Here is a 19,416-nt window from a genome sequence, read left to right as displayed (position 1 = left end):
CTGAGCAACGCTGAGCAAACGCGCATGCAGGATCGTGTGCACCCACCTACTCGAGAGCAGCATCTCGTTCCACATTTGCTCCTTGGGCATAAAGCTAGAGGACTTAGAGGAGGGCAGAACCTCAGCTAGTTAAGTATTTTTTATTGATTTACTTTGAGGGGGGGGCAGTTGCCTCCATCCCGTGCCTTCCCCTTGGCTACACCTTGGGCACGTTTTGGAACTACCTTGCCGCTGATTCCAAAGATCCCGGCATTGCAGGGGGGTTAAACTAGATGTCCCCCCCTTCCAACTCTACCATTCTATGATCTCGGTGGGGCTCACTTCTAAGCAACATAGGACTGTCGGCTTGGATCTGGGGGGTGGGGGTGCCATGGCCCTGGCACCGAAATTTGTGGGTGCCCGACCCCCTTCCTGGGGAACTTTGTGGGTGCTCAAGCAATGATAATTAATTTATTAATTATACCCCGCCCATCTGGCAGGGTTTCCCCAGCCACTCTGGGCGGCTTCCAGCAAAATATTAAAATACAAAAATTCATCGAATATTAAAAGTTTCACTAAACAGGGTTGCCTTCAGATTTTTTTAAAAACCTTTTTTATTTTGCACATAGTATGCACGGGCTGCAAAAATCCGTAAATAAATAAAAAGGCGTGTCCCTTTTATTTATTCTCCCTGTTTTCCCCAACCCCAACCCGCCTTTGGGAAAAGGAGAGCGGGGGAAGGGAAAGAGAGGGGATTCCCCCCCCCTCTCCCCCGCATCAGAAGCCCAGGGACTTCCCTGCAGGGCGGGGCAGAGAAGGAGGAGGAGATAGGGAAAGGCAGGAAACTCCGCGCCTGCGCACGAGCGAGCCAGCCAACCCTCCCCCCTCGTGTTCCCCTCCTCCCCCCACGGAGTCCCGCGCGCCTGCGCAGCCGCCTCCTCGTCCTCCCCCTCCTCCCCCCGGACTGGGCTGTCCGCCCTGCGATACATAAGGCGATGCAGGGAGGCGGCGCTACGGAAAGAGCCGCTGCAGCCGCCGCCGAGAAGTCGCAGGAACCGCCGGAAGGACGCGCAAAGATGGTGAAGACCGTGGGCAGCCTGGTAAGGGTCTTCCCCCTTGCATTGGGGGGCGGCTTTCCCACGCCAAGGCCCGGGAGGGAGGGAGGACGGACCACCGCCGGCGGAGAAGCGCGCGTTCAAAATCCCGGGGTTGCAACATTTGCAGCTACCGACCCCTAACTCCTCCGCCCTCTCCTTTTAAGGGACCTGATCTGACCCCCCAACCCCGGGGGGGGTGGCTGCAGAGGTACCAACTTGAATGAAATATTTGGGGGGCCCTTACCCACGGGCGTAGCCAAGGGGAGGGGGGCAGGGGACAGCTGACCCCCCCACACAATCCAATTAAAAATACTTAACTAACTGTGGTTCTACTCCACAGTCTGCTCAACACCCCCCCCCCCAAGAATCCTGGCTACGCCCATGGGACCCCCCCCAAGTATGGAGTAGCTAGGATTTATGTGGGGGGGACGAGCTATCCAAGGTGCCACTGGGCAGTGAGTTAAGTATTTTTATTTATTTGGGGGGGGGAGCAGCTGCCCCCCCAACCCGGCAATGCCCATGGGCCCAGGTAAGCCCTGTCGTCTGGCATAACCAGATCGCAAGGCGCACACCAGTTTGAATGGCAATGCCCGTTTCCTTTGGGAGGGAGGGGCTGAAGGGACCTTGGCCCCCTAGGAGTTGGCTCCTTGCCTCTTATCTAGTGTGGAAAAGATCCTTTGGGTGCCTGTTGCATTCTTAGTTCCTTGCGCTTAAAAATAAATAAATGCATGCAGGGCTTTTACGCTGATGGTGGCTTTGCAGGGGTCAGGAAGAGGCGCTTCTAACTTCCTGAAGTGTCCCTTCTTCTTCTTTTTCTTCTTCCACCGTCCCCCTCCTCTCCCTGCCTGGCATTGCGGCTGCCTCTGCCACCCGGAAAACCTGCCCCAGAGGCTCATTGGGGTTGCATCAGCATCTGCTTCCGCATGTGCCAGTTAAGAGGAGCACTGAGGCATGGGAGCGAGGGCTTTTGTCTGCTTCCATTCCCTCTTCTCCTTGCCTGCATCATCTCAGAGCCCCTTCCTAGCTCTGTGTACACGGGCTCCTCCTTCTCTGCTTGCTGAGAAAACAACCATGGCGGCCCCCCAGCACTCTTCCTTCTGCCTGGATCCGCCTGATTAAACTCTTCCGCAGGGCTGGCTACCTAGAAAGGACACTTTGCCCCCCAGTGGAAGGAGTGGCGGCAGGTACAATCGCCTCCTTGCCGTGGAGAGTTAAGGATCTTGCGGCACAACTCTGCCCATGTGTAAAGTCCGCCGCCAAAGTGTGGTCCTCTTGAGACGGCAGCTTTCCTGGCAGCTCCCGGTTTCCGACTCCCGCTTTGAACATCAAGAGTTTTTGCCAAGCTCTTATCTGAGCTGCGGCCGCCTCTTTGCCTAGCCCAGGCCTTGTTGTTTGGAGAGTTGTGCCCCACTGCCCCGGCGAAGGGCCTCTTGTGTTCTTGCTGTTCTGGATTTTCCTGCGGCAGACTTTAATGGCTGCTGCGAACGGTTGCAGCAGCAGCGTGGGCACAGAGGGAGGAGGCAAATGGCAGGAGGAGAGACGGCGGTTGCAGCCAAAAAAACGACAATTGCTGTAATAAGCCGCTGCAGAGACACACTCTCTCTCTGACAAGCTCCTGCATTTTAAGAGATTCCTGGCTGTCCCTTTTTTTTAAAAAAAAAAAGGATTCCATCCCTCATTTCCTTGACCTGAAGGGAAGCTTGTGTTAATTGCAGAGGGAGAGATGCTTGCTGCCTTTGCCATCCTTCAGTCCTCTTAGTCGTGCTCGACCCTCCGTGACCCTATGAACCAGAGCATGTGTTGGAATTTCTCCTCAAAGCTTCTCCTTTTGTCCATGGGGTGTTCATGGCAAAATACTGGAGTGGGTTGCCAGTTCCTTCTCCAGCTTGCTACCTTACAACTCTATAATTCTATGATTCTTGTAGTATAGTATTCTCCTCTGTTGTTTACATAAACTGCTCGTGCGCTAGTGCCCTATGCCCTGGGGATGTGGCTGCTTTCAGCGCCCCCCGCCGCCGCCGCCGCCCCTGTGATCAGCTGTACTCAGTCGTAGGAAGGCTTAAATTTTCCTGGACTACAGAAGCAGCACAGGGACTTCAAGTGCAGAAACATCCAACACCGTTGTCAAGCAGGGCATTGCTGCACACTCAAAGATGTCTGTACTGAGAACTAGGAAATAAGTTTTCTCTTTAATGACAACATAATGTTCCGCTCCGGCGGGAAGGTAAACGGCGTTTCCGTGCGCTCCTCTGGTTCGCCAGAAGCGGCTTAGTCCTGTTGGCCACATGACCCGGAAAAACTGTCTGCAGACAAACGCCGGCTCCCTCGGCCAGTAAAGCGAGATGAGTGCTGCAACCCCAGAGTCGTCCACGACTGGACTTAATGGTCAGGGGTCCCTTTACTTTTAATGTTAGCAAGTTGGTGAGTTGCCGTTAGGATACAAGTTTCTTCCGATTTAGAGGGGGGGGTGTTAGATATGTACTGGAACATAGTTATAAACGACTATTCTAATGCATTGTTTCCTGTGATCTGGGAAGAGACAAAACATCCTTGATTTATTCCTCAATCATATCGGTGACCAGTTGTATGCTTCTTGACATTTGCTGAATGTGGTTGTGTGGCTTTGCTCATTTGGGAAGGAAAACTACTGCTTGGAAAAAATTAGTTGGTGTGAGCCTAACCCATGTTTTTTTCTTTCTCTTTCTTAAGCCTTTACAGCTTCTCCTTCTCCATCCCCACAATTCATGCTCTACTTTCTCTTGTATTCCTCTTTCTAGCATCCCTTCCCTGGCCTAAGCGGAAAAGTTGAAATGTGGCTAGCTTTCTAATCCTGACATGCCCTAGGCATGAAACTGAAAGGATGACCTGCTTTTGCTTCTTCCACCCTCAGCAGAGATTTCCGGTAGCCACCCCAGTGTCTGAGAAATGACTCACAGTGGCACAGGGAAGTTTTTCTCGGGCTGGTTTCATCTGCTATCATTGAGACATAAAAGGTTGTCTTGGGTTAGCAGCGCTTAAACACTGCTTTGGGAGAGGAGGGCTGGAGTGTTAAAGGGAAATGCCAGAAGGCAACAAAACTAAAAACATCTGCATCTTAAAACAACAACAACAAAACTTGCATTTTGTAGAGATCTTTCTCTCCCTCCCCTCCCTCCTTCCAGTTTTAAGCCTATTGTGACTTGGTAAGGTAGGCCAGTCCTTTCAGGGTGGGATCGATTACAAAAGACGCAGCCAATGAGTTTATTGCTGTCAGATGACAGATGAACTTCCTGGCTTCCCCTTTAACAAGACATTGACTTGTTACAGGCTAAAGTTATGGAAGTCCCCCAGTGTCTGTGGGTGCGTTCATTGGAATTTAGCAAGAATCCAGCCCCAGATCTGGATTTTCTGCCTCTTCACAGAGAGTTCCTGGAAGATGTTTGCCCCAGCTCTTTCCATGACAGCTTCAAAGAAGGAAGCTCTGTAACTTACTAAGCTCTAGTCCATTGCTGAGCTGTTATCTCCTAACCTTTAGCTTGACTCTTTCTGTCTACTGTGATCTTTAGGTTATTGCCACTTGAGCTCTTCTCAGTCATGTTGAATTGTTTTTGCTGGCCTCTTAATATAGTTGAAACATAAGGGTATTCCTTCTCTGCTCTCATCCCCTTTATGTAAATACAGTCAAACCTCAGTTCCTGAACGCTTCCGTTTTGGAACGTTTTGGCTCCTGAACGCCGAAAACCTGGAAGTAAATGCTCCGGTTTTCAAACTTTTTTGGAAGTCGAACGTCCGATGCAGCTTCCACTTGAGTGCAGGAAGCTCTTGCAACCAATCAGAAGCTGTGCCTTGGTTGTCAAACATTTCGGAAGCCAAATGGGCTTCCGGAACGGATTACGTTAGATGGCCACGGTTAGACTGTACAGGGAGATTGTAACCGTAAGCACTTACTAGGAAGTTAGCATGACCGATCACAGTGGGACTCGCTTCTGAGAAAACATGTCCAGCTTGTGCTGCCATACGGCATACAGACTATCCTTTCTCATTCTGTTTTCCTGCTGGAAATGCTCTTCTAACTCTCCACTGGATTGCTTTTTCAGTATCCCTTAAATTTGGTGCCGTGCTTGAATCTAGCCTTCTTGCTATCCAGTGAAGCATTGCTGCTACTTTATTCCTTTATGTGACCTGCAGTGCTAGAAACTCAGATATACAAGCTAGGCGCCAAATGGCTCCTTAAACCAAGGTTGCAGTTGCCAAAACAGATTGTCTAGTTGCCGTTTGGGGGCAAGACAACTCTAAAGTTTTATTTTCCAAATGATGGACTGACAGGGATTGATTCTCAGTTAGATTTCTACCTAGTTCAGATGACAACCTTGAGCTAGGTTAGGAACTTTGAGAACTTTCTTTCCTTAAGTCACTTGATCCAGGAAGAGTCTGCAAATCTAATGGCTTTTCCAACCTCTTTCTTAATGGTGACACAGACCATTCATAATGTAGGAATAAACAGCACCCATTCAAGTTGAAACCCCATCCCCATTAAAACAAAAAGTTTGCAGGAATCCAAAAAAGGTACATGTCACCAGACCACATTGGACCGCATTCACACCTGTGTGAAGAGGCCCCGAGGTCGGTGTGATGTGTGAAAAGACTTTAGCTTCCTCAGCTAAACTTGTGCTTTGTAAAAACAGAAGTCACATGGTTTCTGTTTTGCAAGCTGTAACACAAAATATTGCAACTCTGGGAAGTCCAGAATCCCAGTTTTGAATGAAACGCCGTGTGGTAAATTGAAATCAGGCAAATCGGTCCCAGTTTCACAGTGTGCAGCAAAAGCCACAAGTGTTCTAAAAATAATCACTGTGGTGCCATCCAGTTTCACCATAAGAATAATACCCTGGATGTTGAGATCCCACGAGAGCAGTGCTAGAAACTCAGATATATAAGCTAGGCACCAAATGGCTCCTTAAACCAAGGTTCCAGTCGCCTAAACGGAATCCCTAATTGCCATTTTGGGGCAAGACGGTTCTAAAGTTTTATTTTCCAAATGATGGACTGACGAGTTGATTCTCAGTTAAGCATCTGTCTAGTTCAGATGAAAACATTGAGCTTGGAGACTGCAAGAAGGAAAGTCCCTTGATCCAGAGACAGGTCACATATAAATTAGCCTATTCTGAGCTCTTTTTCTTAATGGTGACAGGTATCATTCATAATGTAGGAATATTCTTCACAACGGTGAGCAGAGCAGTGGGACGGGGCAAGCAAAGACAAGCTGCAACCATTCACTGCAACATGGTTCACTGCTCCTGCTCAGGCTGCACAGAAAAAGCATTTTGGTTCCTGAAATTCATTCCGATTGTGAAGATAATATGTAACTGATAGAATTCTACAGGATGGGGCATTGATGTGTGAAAACAGTTTGGGTCCAATTATTCCCAGGCATGCACCTCCAGATGGTGGAGATGCCATCCTGGTGCCCAGGCATCTTGGTCACAAGTGGCTGATGGCCAGCTGCAAAATGCGCTTGGCTAATTTTGAACACTGGTAACCCGAAATGGTTACCAAAAGGGACGCGGGTGGCGCTGTGGGTTAAACCACAGAGCCTATGACTTGCTGATCAGAAGGTTGGCGGTTCGAATCCCTGCAACGGGGTGAGCTCCCATTGCTCGGTCCCTGCTCCTGCCCACCTAGCAGTTTGAAAGCACGTAGTGCAAGTAGATAAATAGGTACCGCTCTGGCGGGAAGGTAAACGGTGTTTCCGTGCGCTGCTCTGGTTCGCCAAAAGTGGCTTAGTCATGCCATAAAGCAAAATGAGCGCCGCAACCCCAGAGTCGGTCACGACTGGACCTAATGGTCAGGGGTCCTTTAACCCAAAATGGCAGCATCCCTATGTGCCGCACTTTGTGCCATCTGTTAAAGAGTGATTTGAATCTTTAGCTTGTCTCTTTCATCTCCTCTCCACTTATGAGACCTGTGGACTTGTACTGTCTTCTAAATTTTGGGGAATGCTGTTTATTTAATAAATAGTAAACAATAGCTCTATTTAATGAACACCATCCTCTTTAAATGCCACTTAGGTTAAGCATCACTTAAGTTAAAGCCTGGGTTATTCCACAATGCCCATATGCCCCCCTCCTATATGATTATCATTGTGAGCTTTGTAGATATATATTTATACCTTGGCTAATAGGAAGATCTGCTGAGCAAGTACCATGTTATTAATGCTGCAACCTGACTGCCTCTTGATTAAACTGGCCTGTAATTTGTGGGCAAGCATCTATTAGTTTAGACTTCAGAAGAAGCTTTCTCTGAACAGCAACTTAACATGGAAATGTGGAATAAGCTTATTAGGAGTAGACTGTTGCCTTGTCATTAGGAACAGACTGCTTGCTGCCTTGTATGGCAGAAAGGAAATTTGAGAGATACTATTGGGACTTCTTGGCCGTTCATTGGTGACCTTCACAGGTTGATTTTTCTGCCAAAGCAGCTTACAATTTTAAAATGCTAAAACAAACAAATGATGTGAACTGTAATAAGGGTTGAGTCATAGATGGCCGTCTTTTATGTTTCTGACTAACATCTCTTCAGTGGTTGTGAGAGGAAAGGGCTCTCTCGCTTTAACAATTGGGTGACGCCCTTGAGAGGGCCTTCTTGAATTCCTAAGTCAGTGTGGGTTAATGGACTTGTCTGACGGCTCATTCAGCTATTGTGGCTGGTGCACATGCTTCTACTGAACTGTAGGTCTCTAGGGAACTATAGAGTTCAATCGCTGGTCCCTCTAATGTATTTACATCAGGGTGACCAACTCCCAAGAGACTACGATCTACCTACAGAATTAAAAACTGGCAGTGATCTACCCCCATTTTGGGGGGGGGTTCAGGTCAAAGTCCTTGAGTTTTTTTTAGGGAAGAGGAAAGCCCTGGTTTTAAGGGTTTTGGGGAAAACATAGGAACACCCACTCACCAACAAATCGCTGGGGAAACAGCTTCACTCAATAACTCCGTCTTCTGTTCTGCAGATCGTGCAACAATGAAGGGCAGGGCAAGGGGGCTGGGATGAAAACAATTTTAGCAACGCTAAGGAAAGGGACCCTGCGATCGACCGCTATCTACCAAAACCTCCGGGGATCTACCAGTAGATCGCGAACGACCTATTGGACGTCCCTGGTCTACATTAATTAGCAGCAGCCCTCCAGGATGTCAGATGGGACCAGTTCTTGAAATTTGACACATTTTGTACCTGGGTATCAGCCACTAGGGACTGAGTAAAGATGTCTGGGTGCCAACATGGCGCCTGAGGTCTCCTCCATCTGAAGGCAGTGTTAGAAACTCACATATAGAAACTAGAGGCCAAATAGCTCCTTAAACCAAGGTTACAGTCACCAAAATGGAATCTCTAGTTGCCATTTGGGGGCAAGACGGCTCCAATGTCTTATTTTTCAAAGGATGGACTGACTGGGATTGATTCTCAGTTAAACATCTGGCTAGTTCAGAGACAACCTTGAGCCAGGTTAAGAGCTTTGAGAACTTCAAAGAGAACAGTCCCTTGATCCAGGGACAGCCCACATTATTGGCCTATTCTGATCTCTTTTACTGAATGGTGACACGGGCCATTCATAACGTAGGAATGTTCTTCACAACTGTGAGCAAGGCAGTGGGATGGGGTAAGTGAAGATAAGTGACAACAAATAGCTATAACGTTCACTGCTCCTGCTCAGGCTGTACAGAAAAAGCATTTTGGTTCCTGAAATTCATTCCGATTGTGCAGTTAAAATATAACTGATAGAATTCTACAGGATGGGGTATTGATGTGTGAAAACAGTCTGGGTCCAATTATTCCCAGGCATGCACCTCCAGATGGTGGAGATGCCATCCTGGTGCCCAGGCATCTTCACTTGGTGACAAGTGGCTGACAGCCAGGTGCAAAATGTGCCTGGCGCCTGGCTAATTTCAAACACTGTCTGGAGGTGCCTGTCTGGGGATCCTTGCATCTTGACTGTTTTCTCACAGAATTCCCCCATCCTGTAGAATTCTATCTGTTGTATTTTATCTGCAAAATCAGAACGAATTTCTGGAACCAAAAAATATGACTTTTGAGCCGTCTGGCCCAAAAATGGCAACTAGGCATTCAGTTTTGGCGACTGTAACCCTGCTTGAAGGAGCCATTTGCTGCCCAGCTTGTATATCTTAGTTTCTAACACTGGGTGGGGCATTCCTGGTACAGTGGTACCTCAGGTTAAGTACTTAATTCGTTCCAGAGGTCCATACTTAACCTGAAACTGTTCTTAACCTGAAGCACCCCTTTAGCTAATGGGGCCTCCTGCTGCTGCCGCGCCGCCGGAGCCCGATTTCTGTTCTCATCCTGAAGCAAAGTTCTGAACCTGAAGCACTATTTCTGCGTTAGCGGAGTGTGTAACCTGAAGCGTATGTAACCTGAGGTACCACTGTACTACAGAGCTGCCAAGGATTGTGTGTGGAACCTTCTGCCTGCACATCAAATGCTCCACTTCTAAGCTTGAGGAACTTTCTGTCTCAATATCTTGGATGGTGGTATCCTATATCCTTGCCCATAGGAGTCCAGCTCCTTTTGTGTTTTGAATACACTGTGAGATAAAGGTAAAGGGACCCCTGACCATTAGGTCCAGTTGTGACCAACTCTGGGGTTGCGCGCTCATCTCACTCTATAGGCCGAGGGAGCCGGCATACAGCTTCCGGGTCATGTGGCCAGCATGACTAAGCCGCTTCTGGCGAACCAGAGCAGCGCACGGAAACGCCGTTTACCTTCCCGCTGGAGCGGTACCTATTTATCTACTTGCACTTTGAGGTGCTTTTGAACTGCTAGGTTGGCAGGAGCAGGGACCGAGCAACAGGAGCTCACCCCATCGCGGGGATTCGAACCACTGACCTTCTGATCAGCAAATCCTAGGCTCTGCGGTTTAACCCACAGCGCCACCCGTGTCCTCCTCCTTAAAGAGCAAAACCTTTGAACTCTGCTTATTCTTAGCACTTGTTACATTGTTCTATCTCGGAAATGGCTACAAAATATTTGGGCAGGTTCCCTTTTTTTGGCTTTGTAAACTGCCCTTGGACTTGGGTTTATTTGTCCAAGATAGCTGTGTGTATGCCATTTTCCAAAAAAATTTCATTTTTTGAAATGGGTGTTCTCAAAACTTCTTAGTATAAGGCATTATTTTTTATAATGTGGATACACGATGTTCAGCCAACAACAAAATGGCGCATGCCAGGGGTGCATTGCAGCTGAGATTTCATAATCTTTAATGGCAAAGTTGGCTGGGGTGAGAATGTTGTTTTCTTTGTCTTGAATACACTCTGAATATAATGTCCAAAGGGGAATGCAGCAGTTTCTTAGACTCGGGCTCTCTCTTCCCTCCCCAACCCCTAATTTTTTTCCAATTTGCTTGACTGCATTTGGAGTTGCTGAATTTCTTAAGACTTGACTGCAAGCCAAGGCCATCGCCGTAGGCACGAACCTATCTTGGATTCTAGCGCAGTGGTTCTCTGGACAGCTTGGTCCAAATTCATACACAGTACAATTCCAGGAAGGTTATTTTGCAAAAGTTCACTGAGTGTAACAGTTGGGCACCCGGACTTCTTCACTTGGTTCCAGGTGGCTGATAGCCGGGTGCAAAATACGCCAGGCGAATTTTGAGCGCTGCTTAAAACTTGCTATAAAGAGACATGAAAAAGGAATGGTGTACATGTTCTCTGTTTTAAATGATGTAAAGTTGGGCAAGGGCTTAAGTTACTGAAAACAGTTTTAAAATGTACAGTGGTACCTCAGGTTAAGTACTTAATTGGTTCCGGAGGTCCGTTCTTAACCTGAAACTGTTCTTAACCTGAAGCTGCCGCGCCCCCAGAGCCCGATTTCTGTTCTCATCCTGAAGCAAAGTTCTTAACCTGAAGCACTATTTCTGAGTTAGCAGAGTCTGTAACCTGAAGCATATATAACCTGAAACGTATGTAACCCGAGGTACCACTGTATATCCAAAGAGCTGTGCATTCCTTATACTCTTCCAAAGGGATAGTCATCTAGGGTACAAAGTGCACCTCCAATTTTGAAACGGCCCTGTTTGATAGCTAGTTGTATTTTTGGTCACGCTACTGGTTGTGCAGGTTTTTCTTAGAAAAGTTTCCATGGATGAACGCTGTGAAAACATTCCAACTCTCTGTTCATGGCTTGTGGACCGCATTGTGCAGCAGGGCAATTCGGCCCCGTCAGTAGATCTTCATTCTTAATTCCACCCCTGTATATGTTGTTGTTTGCAGCCTGCCTTTATTTGGGTTGCAACCCCATCGTGGGTCTTGACTGAAGACTCAATGGCTTGCACTCACCCACTCCTCCTCCTCCTCCTCCTCCTCCTGTTGTGCTGCACTACTAACCAGTCTTAGAAATGGATAGAAAAGCTAGGAGCCCAATGGCTCCTGGAACCTGGGTTGTGGGCGCCAAAACAGAATGTCTAGTCGCTATTTTGGGGGGCGTTCGGCAACACTTTTTATTACCTTGATAAGCATGAAGTAATACACAGTTCACATAAAGCGATACATTGTTAATATCACATTTTTAAAAGAAATTGTTTAATTGGGTGTTGGCAATAGAAAATATGGGCGCCATACTTCAGATTTCAAAACACACTACTCTTTATTGTTAAGCTCCTTAACGTATTGCCTATCCTTAACATATACTCGGGAGCTTCAAAGCACATACATTTCAGTCATCCTGGAGGGTCAGCCAGGCGCAAGAAATGGCACCCAGACTTTTTGAGCTTGCAAATGGTGAATCTTTAGGCGCAAAATGCACCTGGCGCCCTGTTAATTTCGAACCCTGCTACTAACCCAACACCAGGTGAAGGGAGAGTTTCAGAGAGCATGGGATTCACCCGTCAGCTTCCCTTGTTTAAATGTGCCGATCTTGGCTACTAGCCGAGTTCACCAGACTCGTGGCTGGAGGCATGGGCTGCGTTGACATGCCACGTTCCCCTCCATTAGTTGTGCTACTTTCTGGCTAGTAGCGATTCCAGGAAGATGAGATTATTCAGGCCTCGCTGACTGCGGGGAAATGGTTTTGGAGCCGTCCACCAAGGTAATGGAAATGGATATTGACATAAGATACATTCAAAGAAGCATGCCAACTTCAAAGTGCATGCACTTAGGTAGGCCCTGGGGAATGCAACCCAAAACCTTCCAGTGAGTTCTCAAAATCTAACTTGAAAGCTGCATTCCCTGGGCAAAGGTTGGGGAGATGCGGAAGGCTGCACTCAAAGGCTGCATTCAGTGTCTTTTCTTACAGCTTGTTCTGCAGAGAGATCTTTGCACCCAGTGTTAGAAACTCAGGTATATAACCTAGGCGCCAAATGGCTCCTTAAAGCAAGGTTACGGTCGCCAAAACGGAGTGCCTAGTCGCCATTTTGGGTCAAGGTGGCTCTGAAGTCTTATTTTTCAAATGGTGGACTGGCTATCAGTTAAGCATCTGGCCAGTTCAGAGGACGACCTTGAGCTAGGTTAAGAACTTGGAGACCTTGAAGAAAAGTCCCTTGATCTGGGGAAAGTCCCCATATCTATTGGCCTCTTCCAACCTCTTTCTTAATGGTAACATGTTCATGTTGTTGTTGTTTAGTCATTTAGTCGTGTCTGACTCTTCGTGACCCCATGGACCAGAGCACACCAGGCACTCCTGTCTTCCACTGCCTCCCGCAGTTTAGTCAAACTCATGCTGGTAGCTTTGAGAACACTGTCCAACCATCTCGTCCTCTGTCGTCCCCTTCTCCTTGTGCCCTCAATCTTTCCCAACATCAGGGTCTTTTTCAGAGAGTCTTCTCTTCTCATGAGGTGGCCAAAGTATTGGAGCCTCAACTTCAGGATCTGTCCTTCCAGTGAGCACTCAGGGCTGATTTCCTTAAGAATGGATAGGTTTGATCTTCTTGCAGTACATGGGACTCTCAAGAGTCTCCTCCAGCACCATAATTCAAAAGCACCAATTCTTCGGCAATCAGCCTTCTTTATGGTCCAGCTCTCACCTCCATACATCACTACTGGGAAAACCATAGATTTAACTATGCGGACCTTTGTTGGCAAGGTGATGTCTCTGCTTTTTAAGATGCGAGAATATTCTTCACAACTGTGAGGAGGGCAATGGCAAGTGAAGCCAAGCAACAACCATTAAATATAATGTTTAATTATCCTGCACAGACACAGCTTTTCGGTTCCAGAAATTCATTCTGAAACCTGGAAAACCTGAAAAGCCACTGCCATTCAGTGAGAAATATACTGGATGGAGCCCTGATCTGGCTCGGTGTAAGGCCGCTCCCTAAGGATGTAAACAACCACTTGGTTATGGCCTGTAAGGACAGCCTCCCAGGGTGCCTATGGGCTTAGTAACTTCCATGGATTGCAAAGCTCAGAACAAATTGGTGTGGTTAAAGGTTGGCACAGAGTGTTCTCGTGCAGCAACTGCGTGGTGACATGGGTTTGCAATGCTTGCCTGCTCTCAACAGATGTGCTTCCTGCTTCCTTAGCTTTTAGCTGGCATTCCATCCTGTTGCTCTTTTTATTGGGCTCTGGGGGGATCTGAACGCAGACCACCCCTCTGGAAGGCACTTTCCAAAAGGCGGCATAGAAACGAGTCTTCGGTGCGGCTGTTTTGTTTATTTGCTTTTTGCAGCACTTCCAAATCTCTTTCTGCATTGCGGTGGGGACAGGTACGGACCTTGGGATGGGCTGTTTCAGTTTTGTATTCGACCTTCGAAAAAGTGCTTCAGAAACAGAGTTGCATCTTTTTGTGTAGGAGGGGCACCTGAATTAATTGAAACTGCCCCTATAAACTGGTTTCTCTCTCTTCTCTCACCAGACGGAATTTCAGGCAGAATTGACAAATGCTGGTGGAAAGCTCATAGTCGTCGACTTCTCTGCCACATGGTGTGGACCATGCAAAATGATCAAGCCGTTCTTCCATGTAAGTAAGCTGCTCTGAGTCTAGGGGGTGAATAAAAATCAATGAACTTTAAAAAAAAAATCAGAATTTAAAAAAATTTAAATCAGATTTTTAATATAAAATGTTTTTGGAGCAAAAATCTTTCTAAAGATAGCTTTCTTTATAGTCCATTATAGTCCAAAGGCTGTTCATCAGGAAATAAGGATTTGTTTTAAGTTTTTCATGTGTGCTAAAACTCAAAAATAAAATAAAATGCTTTAAATCAAGTCTTCCTGACTAGTGATTTAAATCAAATCCACCCTGAATGTCTAGTTGTCATTTTTGGGCAAGAGGACTCTAAAGTTTTACTTTTCAAATGGTGGATTTACTATCATTTAAACATCTGGCTAGTTCAGATGTGACAAGCTTGAGGCAGGTTAAGAGCTTAGAGAACCTGGAGAAAAGTCCCTTGCTCCAGGGACAGTCTCCATATCTATCGGCCTGTTCCTACCTCTTTTTCTTAATGGTGACATGAACCATTCATAATGTAGGAATATTCTTCACAACTGTGAGCAGGGCAGTGGGACAGGGTAGGTGGAGACAACTGACAACAGTGAGCTATCACATCGTTTACTGCTCCTGCTCAGGCTGCACAGAAAAAGAATTTTGCTTCCAGAAATTCATTCTGGTTGTGCAGATAAAATATAACAGATAGAATTGTACAGGAAGGGGTATGACAGGAAGGGGTATGAGTGTGTGAAAAGACCCCCAGAATGTGGAGATGTCACATGCCATCATGGCACCCAGGCATCTTCAATGGCCCCGGTGCCTGGCTAATTTTGAACCCTGAATAGTGCTCCTATACATTTTTAAGATGGGACACTTTAATCTCCTCCCTGCCGTCCCAGCACAACAGGAGATGAGACCATTTTGTCATCATCTTCCCCTTGGTAGTTGCCAATCACTTCCTTTTTGCCTGCAGACCAGACTTGGCATCTTGCTCATCATGGTAGGCTGGGAAAGAGACGCCTGGAACGTGACTGAGGACTAGAATTTGTGGGAGAAACCATGGTTGCCTTGCTCATGAGCTTGTGTGGATGGGGGATGCCTGCAAATTGACATTGGTCCTGCTCAACAGCCTCAAACATCAAGAGGGTGGACTCTTGAATTGTCCCCTCAGCTTCCTTTCGGCTTTCCCGTAGCCCATGAACCATGAGGGAGAAGAGAGCAGAGCAATAGAGGTTGTGCCCACTGATTCAGCTGCTTGCCCTAGCTGCCAGGGAACGAGAATGACCCATGGCCAAACTGGAAGGCTCCCAAAGATGAACCTTGCCATCCTCTTGAAGGGATCCTCTACCCAACATGTCAACTCGTTTTATGCTCGGATTTACCCCATCATCTCTGCCACTTGCTTGGGGATGGCTAACGGGGGCTTCCATGTATGAGAGAGGAGATAACTCACTGCTGGAAGGGAAGCTATAGGGAACCAGGCAGAGGGTCTTCTCGGTAGTGGCGCCCTCCCTGTAGAACGCCCTACTGTCAGATGGCAAGGAGATGAAGAAGACAACTTTTAGAAGACATCTGAAGGCAGCCCTGTTTTAGGAAGGTTTTGAATGTTTGACATTTTAGGTTTTTATATGTGCTGGAAGCTGCCCAGAGTGGTTGGGCCAACCCAACCAGCTGGGGCAAGGTTTCTTCTTCTTCTTCTTTTTCTTAGCAATGGTATCTCTAGTATAACCCTCTCTCCTTTCTTTACCCAACAGAGTCTTCTCGAAAAGTATCCAGATGTAGTGTTTATTGAAATCGACGTGGATGATGCTCAGGTAAATTCTAGAGTGTAGCTGTCAAACTTGAAGTGTGTGTGTGTGTGTGTGTGTGTGTGTGTGAGAGAGAGAGAGAGAGAGAGAGAGAAAGAGAGAGAGAGAAAGCTGTAGCTATGCATTTTAAGGACTCGTGTCTTGGGGAAACTCTCACACTTTGCAGAGGGTTCTGGACAGTGTCCTCCTAGGGGGCAGGGTGGCACTCAGACTCCGTTGCCAAGTATTCAGCTTGGGACCAGGACCACCTGAAGCATGCTCTCACCCCTTTTAGACCGACTGGATCACTGTGATCTGCGGAAGGGTCCTCTTGCAGATGCCCATCTTATCAGGAGGTCTGTTCTGCGCAACACAGGGATCAGCCTTTAGTGCTCTGACACCCAAACTTCAGAATTCCCTCTCCTTGAATACTCAACGGGCTCTGCCTCTGTTGTCTTTTTGGTGCCTGTGGAAGACCTTCCTCTGTCAACAAGCCGTTTAAGTTGCGGCCTTTCCCAGCCTGTGTTGGGAATTCTGTGTTGTATCATTGTTTAGTCACGTGTTGTTTGCCACCCTGGCCTCCTCTGGGAGAAAGGGTGTCATACATGTTTAACGAACAACCCCAGGCTTCACCAGAACAAACTGAAAACAGCTTCATGCTATCGCAATCCCAGAAATAAGGATGGAACTATGTAAAGGTGAGCCTGGGCTTTTAAAACTGCTCGAAATGCAGAATTTCTCTTGCCAAGGAGCCCTGGGAATTTGTAGCTTGGCCAGTGCTGACCATTTCATTCTCAAGCCTTGGCTTCACAGAACTAAACTTCCCAGGCAAGAGGGAATTTACTGTTTAAACTGGCTTCACTACGTGGTGTGGTAGATAGGGTGTGATATTTTGCAATTCTCGGCATTTACCCAGCTGCAATTTACAAAATTATTTTTTTTGGGGGGGGGATATTAAAATGGTATAGAAGTTTAGAATACATATTGGCTATTCCTCCATTAGCCCTAAGGGTAGACGAGGATGACATTGTGCAATTGGAACATTGCTGTTCCATAGTTTTTATTCCCCTATGGCTAAGAGAAATGCAAATGGGCGACTTGTGCATAATATGGTTTGCCTTGGTGCAGGCAAAACTTAAGGTCCACAAATGACAACATTTTGGAGGTCCCAGGTCGCAAGGTGGTTAGATTGGTCGCAACTAGGGCCAGGGCCTTTTCAGTACTGGCCCTGACTTGGTGGAACACTCTGTCACAAGAGACTAGGGCCCTGCAGGACTTGATATCTTTCCGCAGGGCCTGCAAGACAGAGCTGTTCCACCTGGCCTTTGGTTTGGACTCAGTCTGACCTTTATGTTTCCCTCCCCTTATGGTTTTGATCTATGGGCTATTTTTAAAATGAGGCTGCATTTTAGATTGCATTTTAACCTGTATTTTAAATTGGTCCCCCCCCCCCATTGAGTTTGCTGTAATTTTACTGGTGTTAGCCGCCCTGAGCCTGGCTCTGGCCGAGGAGGGTGGCGTATAAATATTTATTATTATTATTATTACTATTATTATTAAATGAGCTGCAGCTTCTTCCTTGCCTTGTGGAAAATATCCCTGTTGCATCTTATTCTTCTCCTTCCCTCCCTCTCCTCTCCCCCCCCCCCCCTCGAATCTTTATAAGTGGTTCAGCTTCTTTTCAGGTTTTCCTGATCTTGGGTACCAACTCATGTGCTCACCTGAGACTAATACAGATAACCTTTCATCTCCTCTAGGATGTTGCCGCTCACTGTGACGTCAAGTGCATGCCAACATTCCAGTTCTACAAGAACAATCAAAAGGTATGTGTAGTCCCACATTTCCAGCAAAACATCTTGGGGCTGGGGGCTGGGGGACGCCACCTCCAGAATTATTATTTTTGGGTGGGGAAGGGAGGCACTATATTCAGTTGTTGGGGGTCTTGTGAGGCATCCCCCTTGGCTCAACCTACCTGGATTTCTGCCCTCCCTACCCAACACTCCGTACAAGGTTGTATATACAGTGGTGCCTTGCTTCTCAAACTTAATCTGTTCCGGGAGTCCGTTCGACTCCCGAAACATTTCGAAAATCAAGACGCAGCTTCCGATTGGCTACAGGAGCTCCCTGCACGCAGTCGGGAAGCTGCGGAAGCCGTGTCGGACGTTTGGCTTCCAAAAAGTGCTCACAAACCGGAACACTCGCTTCCGGGTCTGCGGCATTTGGGAGCCGATTTGTTTGGGAGCCAAGTCGTTCGGGAAACAAGGTACCACTGTATACAGTGAGACACACCTGGTGGCAAAGGGATGCCTTTTGAGTCTACCTCTGAGGCTTCTGGCACCAGATTGCTTCATGTGCATCACTTGTTAGGTTATGGGTAGCAGTGGCTGTGGCCGGGGGAATACTGCAATTCTCTGGCAGTATTCAAAATTAGCCAGGCAAGTTTTGTGACTGGCCGGGGTCCCATTCTGCCATGTGGAGATCTCTGGGTGCCAGGCTGGCAACAGACAACTCCACCTGGCTGGTCCCTGCAGCTTTCTTGAGCAGGTAAGTAGAAAAGCTCTATAAATTAAGCAGATAAATAGGGGAAAAGCAAAACATCCTTTAGAGAACGATCTGAAATGTTTTCCTTGAAGCTTGAATTTGTTTTATTCCAGATGGTTTTATTTGATGTACTCTCAACCACTTTAGAGATTTTTCCTATAAAATATAAAGCAGCGTAGAAATGAGGAATAATAAAAAAATCCTGCTGATTAAAAGGAACATTTGTTTGTGGTGATGGTAACCTTGGTTTAAGGTGGCATATAGATGTGTGTGTGGAATGTTATTAGGGTTTATAGAGAAAAGTACAAAACTTCCTCTCTTTTTTTGTCCAAACGGAAACTTATCTAAATGCAATAAAAACTAAGAGGAGGAGGAGAAAGGAGTAAAGAAAAATATTTAATTAAAAAAAAAGATTAAGAGGGAGAAAATAAAATTCAGAAGGGACTTCAGATTCTTCTGTCTGCTATATGTAAACAACATTCACTTCTTCCACTCCAATATGACACCCAACAATTAGCTTATATGTTTGAGTTTCTAACACTGCGCATCGCCCAAGTAATAACCAAAGTGGAATTCTGAGGTTAGGATGACTGACAGAGAGAGAGGCTGGAAACTGAGAGTGATGCTGCTAAGAAACCTGTGTCTGGTGACTTCTGTCTGGAACGGGAGAAAATTACAATCGTCTTGACACAAAAAGCACGCATCTTTTGAGCGTCCATAAACTATAAGTGTTAGCAAGTGTGCATTTCTGTGTGACTTTGAATGCTCTCAATTTGTCTGCTTTGTTACTTCAAAAGTGATGGTTTGAAAGAAAGGCCTGAACTTGGAATTCCTGTATTTCAGGTGCATGAATTCTCTGGAGCGAACAAAGAGAAGCTGGAAGAAACCATCAAGAATCTAAAGTAACCTAACCCACAGATTCCTAAATCAAAAAAAAAAAGTGCTGACTGTTAAATTATAGCCTTTTCTACATAATGAACTGATCAAGTTAGATCATGTATCCAAATACACTTTTGACTCGTTGGCCTGTAAATGAGAAGAATAAAAATGTATAAAACGGGTGTCGCTGCATGAATCTTGTGGCTTCGCTGTTAAAAAACACAATA

The 19,416-nt window shown here is 46.7% G+C and overlaps 1 protein-coding gene across 1 annotated transcript; it reads left to right on the top strand.

Annotated features, from left to right (window-relative positions):
* The first annotated feature begins 925 nt into the window (after window positions 1–925).
* LOC310752983 (thioredoxin) lies at window positions 926–19,371 on the top strand. Its single transcript, XM_083594184.1, has 5 exons — window positions 926–1,079; window positions 13,911–14,015; window positions 15,737–15,796; window positions 17,527–17,592; window positions 19,154–19,371. The coding sequence occupies exons 1-5, from the start codon at window positions 975–977 to the stop codon at window positions 19,214–19,216; spliced, it is 399 nt and encodes a 132-aa protein (XP_083450310.1). The 5' UTR covers window positions 926–974; the 3' UTR covers window positions 19,217–19,371.
* Window positions 19,372–19,416: the final 45 nt, after the last annotated feature.

Source organism: Podarcis filfolensis, assembly GCF_964270895.1.
Source record: "Podarcis filfolensis genome assembly, chromosome: 17".
In the NCBI taxonomy this organism is placed as follows: Eukaryota; Metazoa; Chordata; class Lepidosauria; order Squamata; family Lacertidae; genus Podarcis; species Podarcis filfolensis.
Note: the sequence above shows the minus strand (reverse complement) of the source record. Positions and strands in the feature narration are given on the sequence as shown.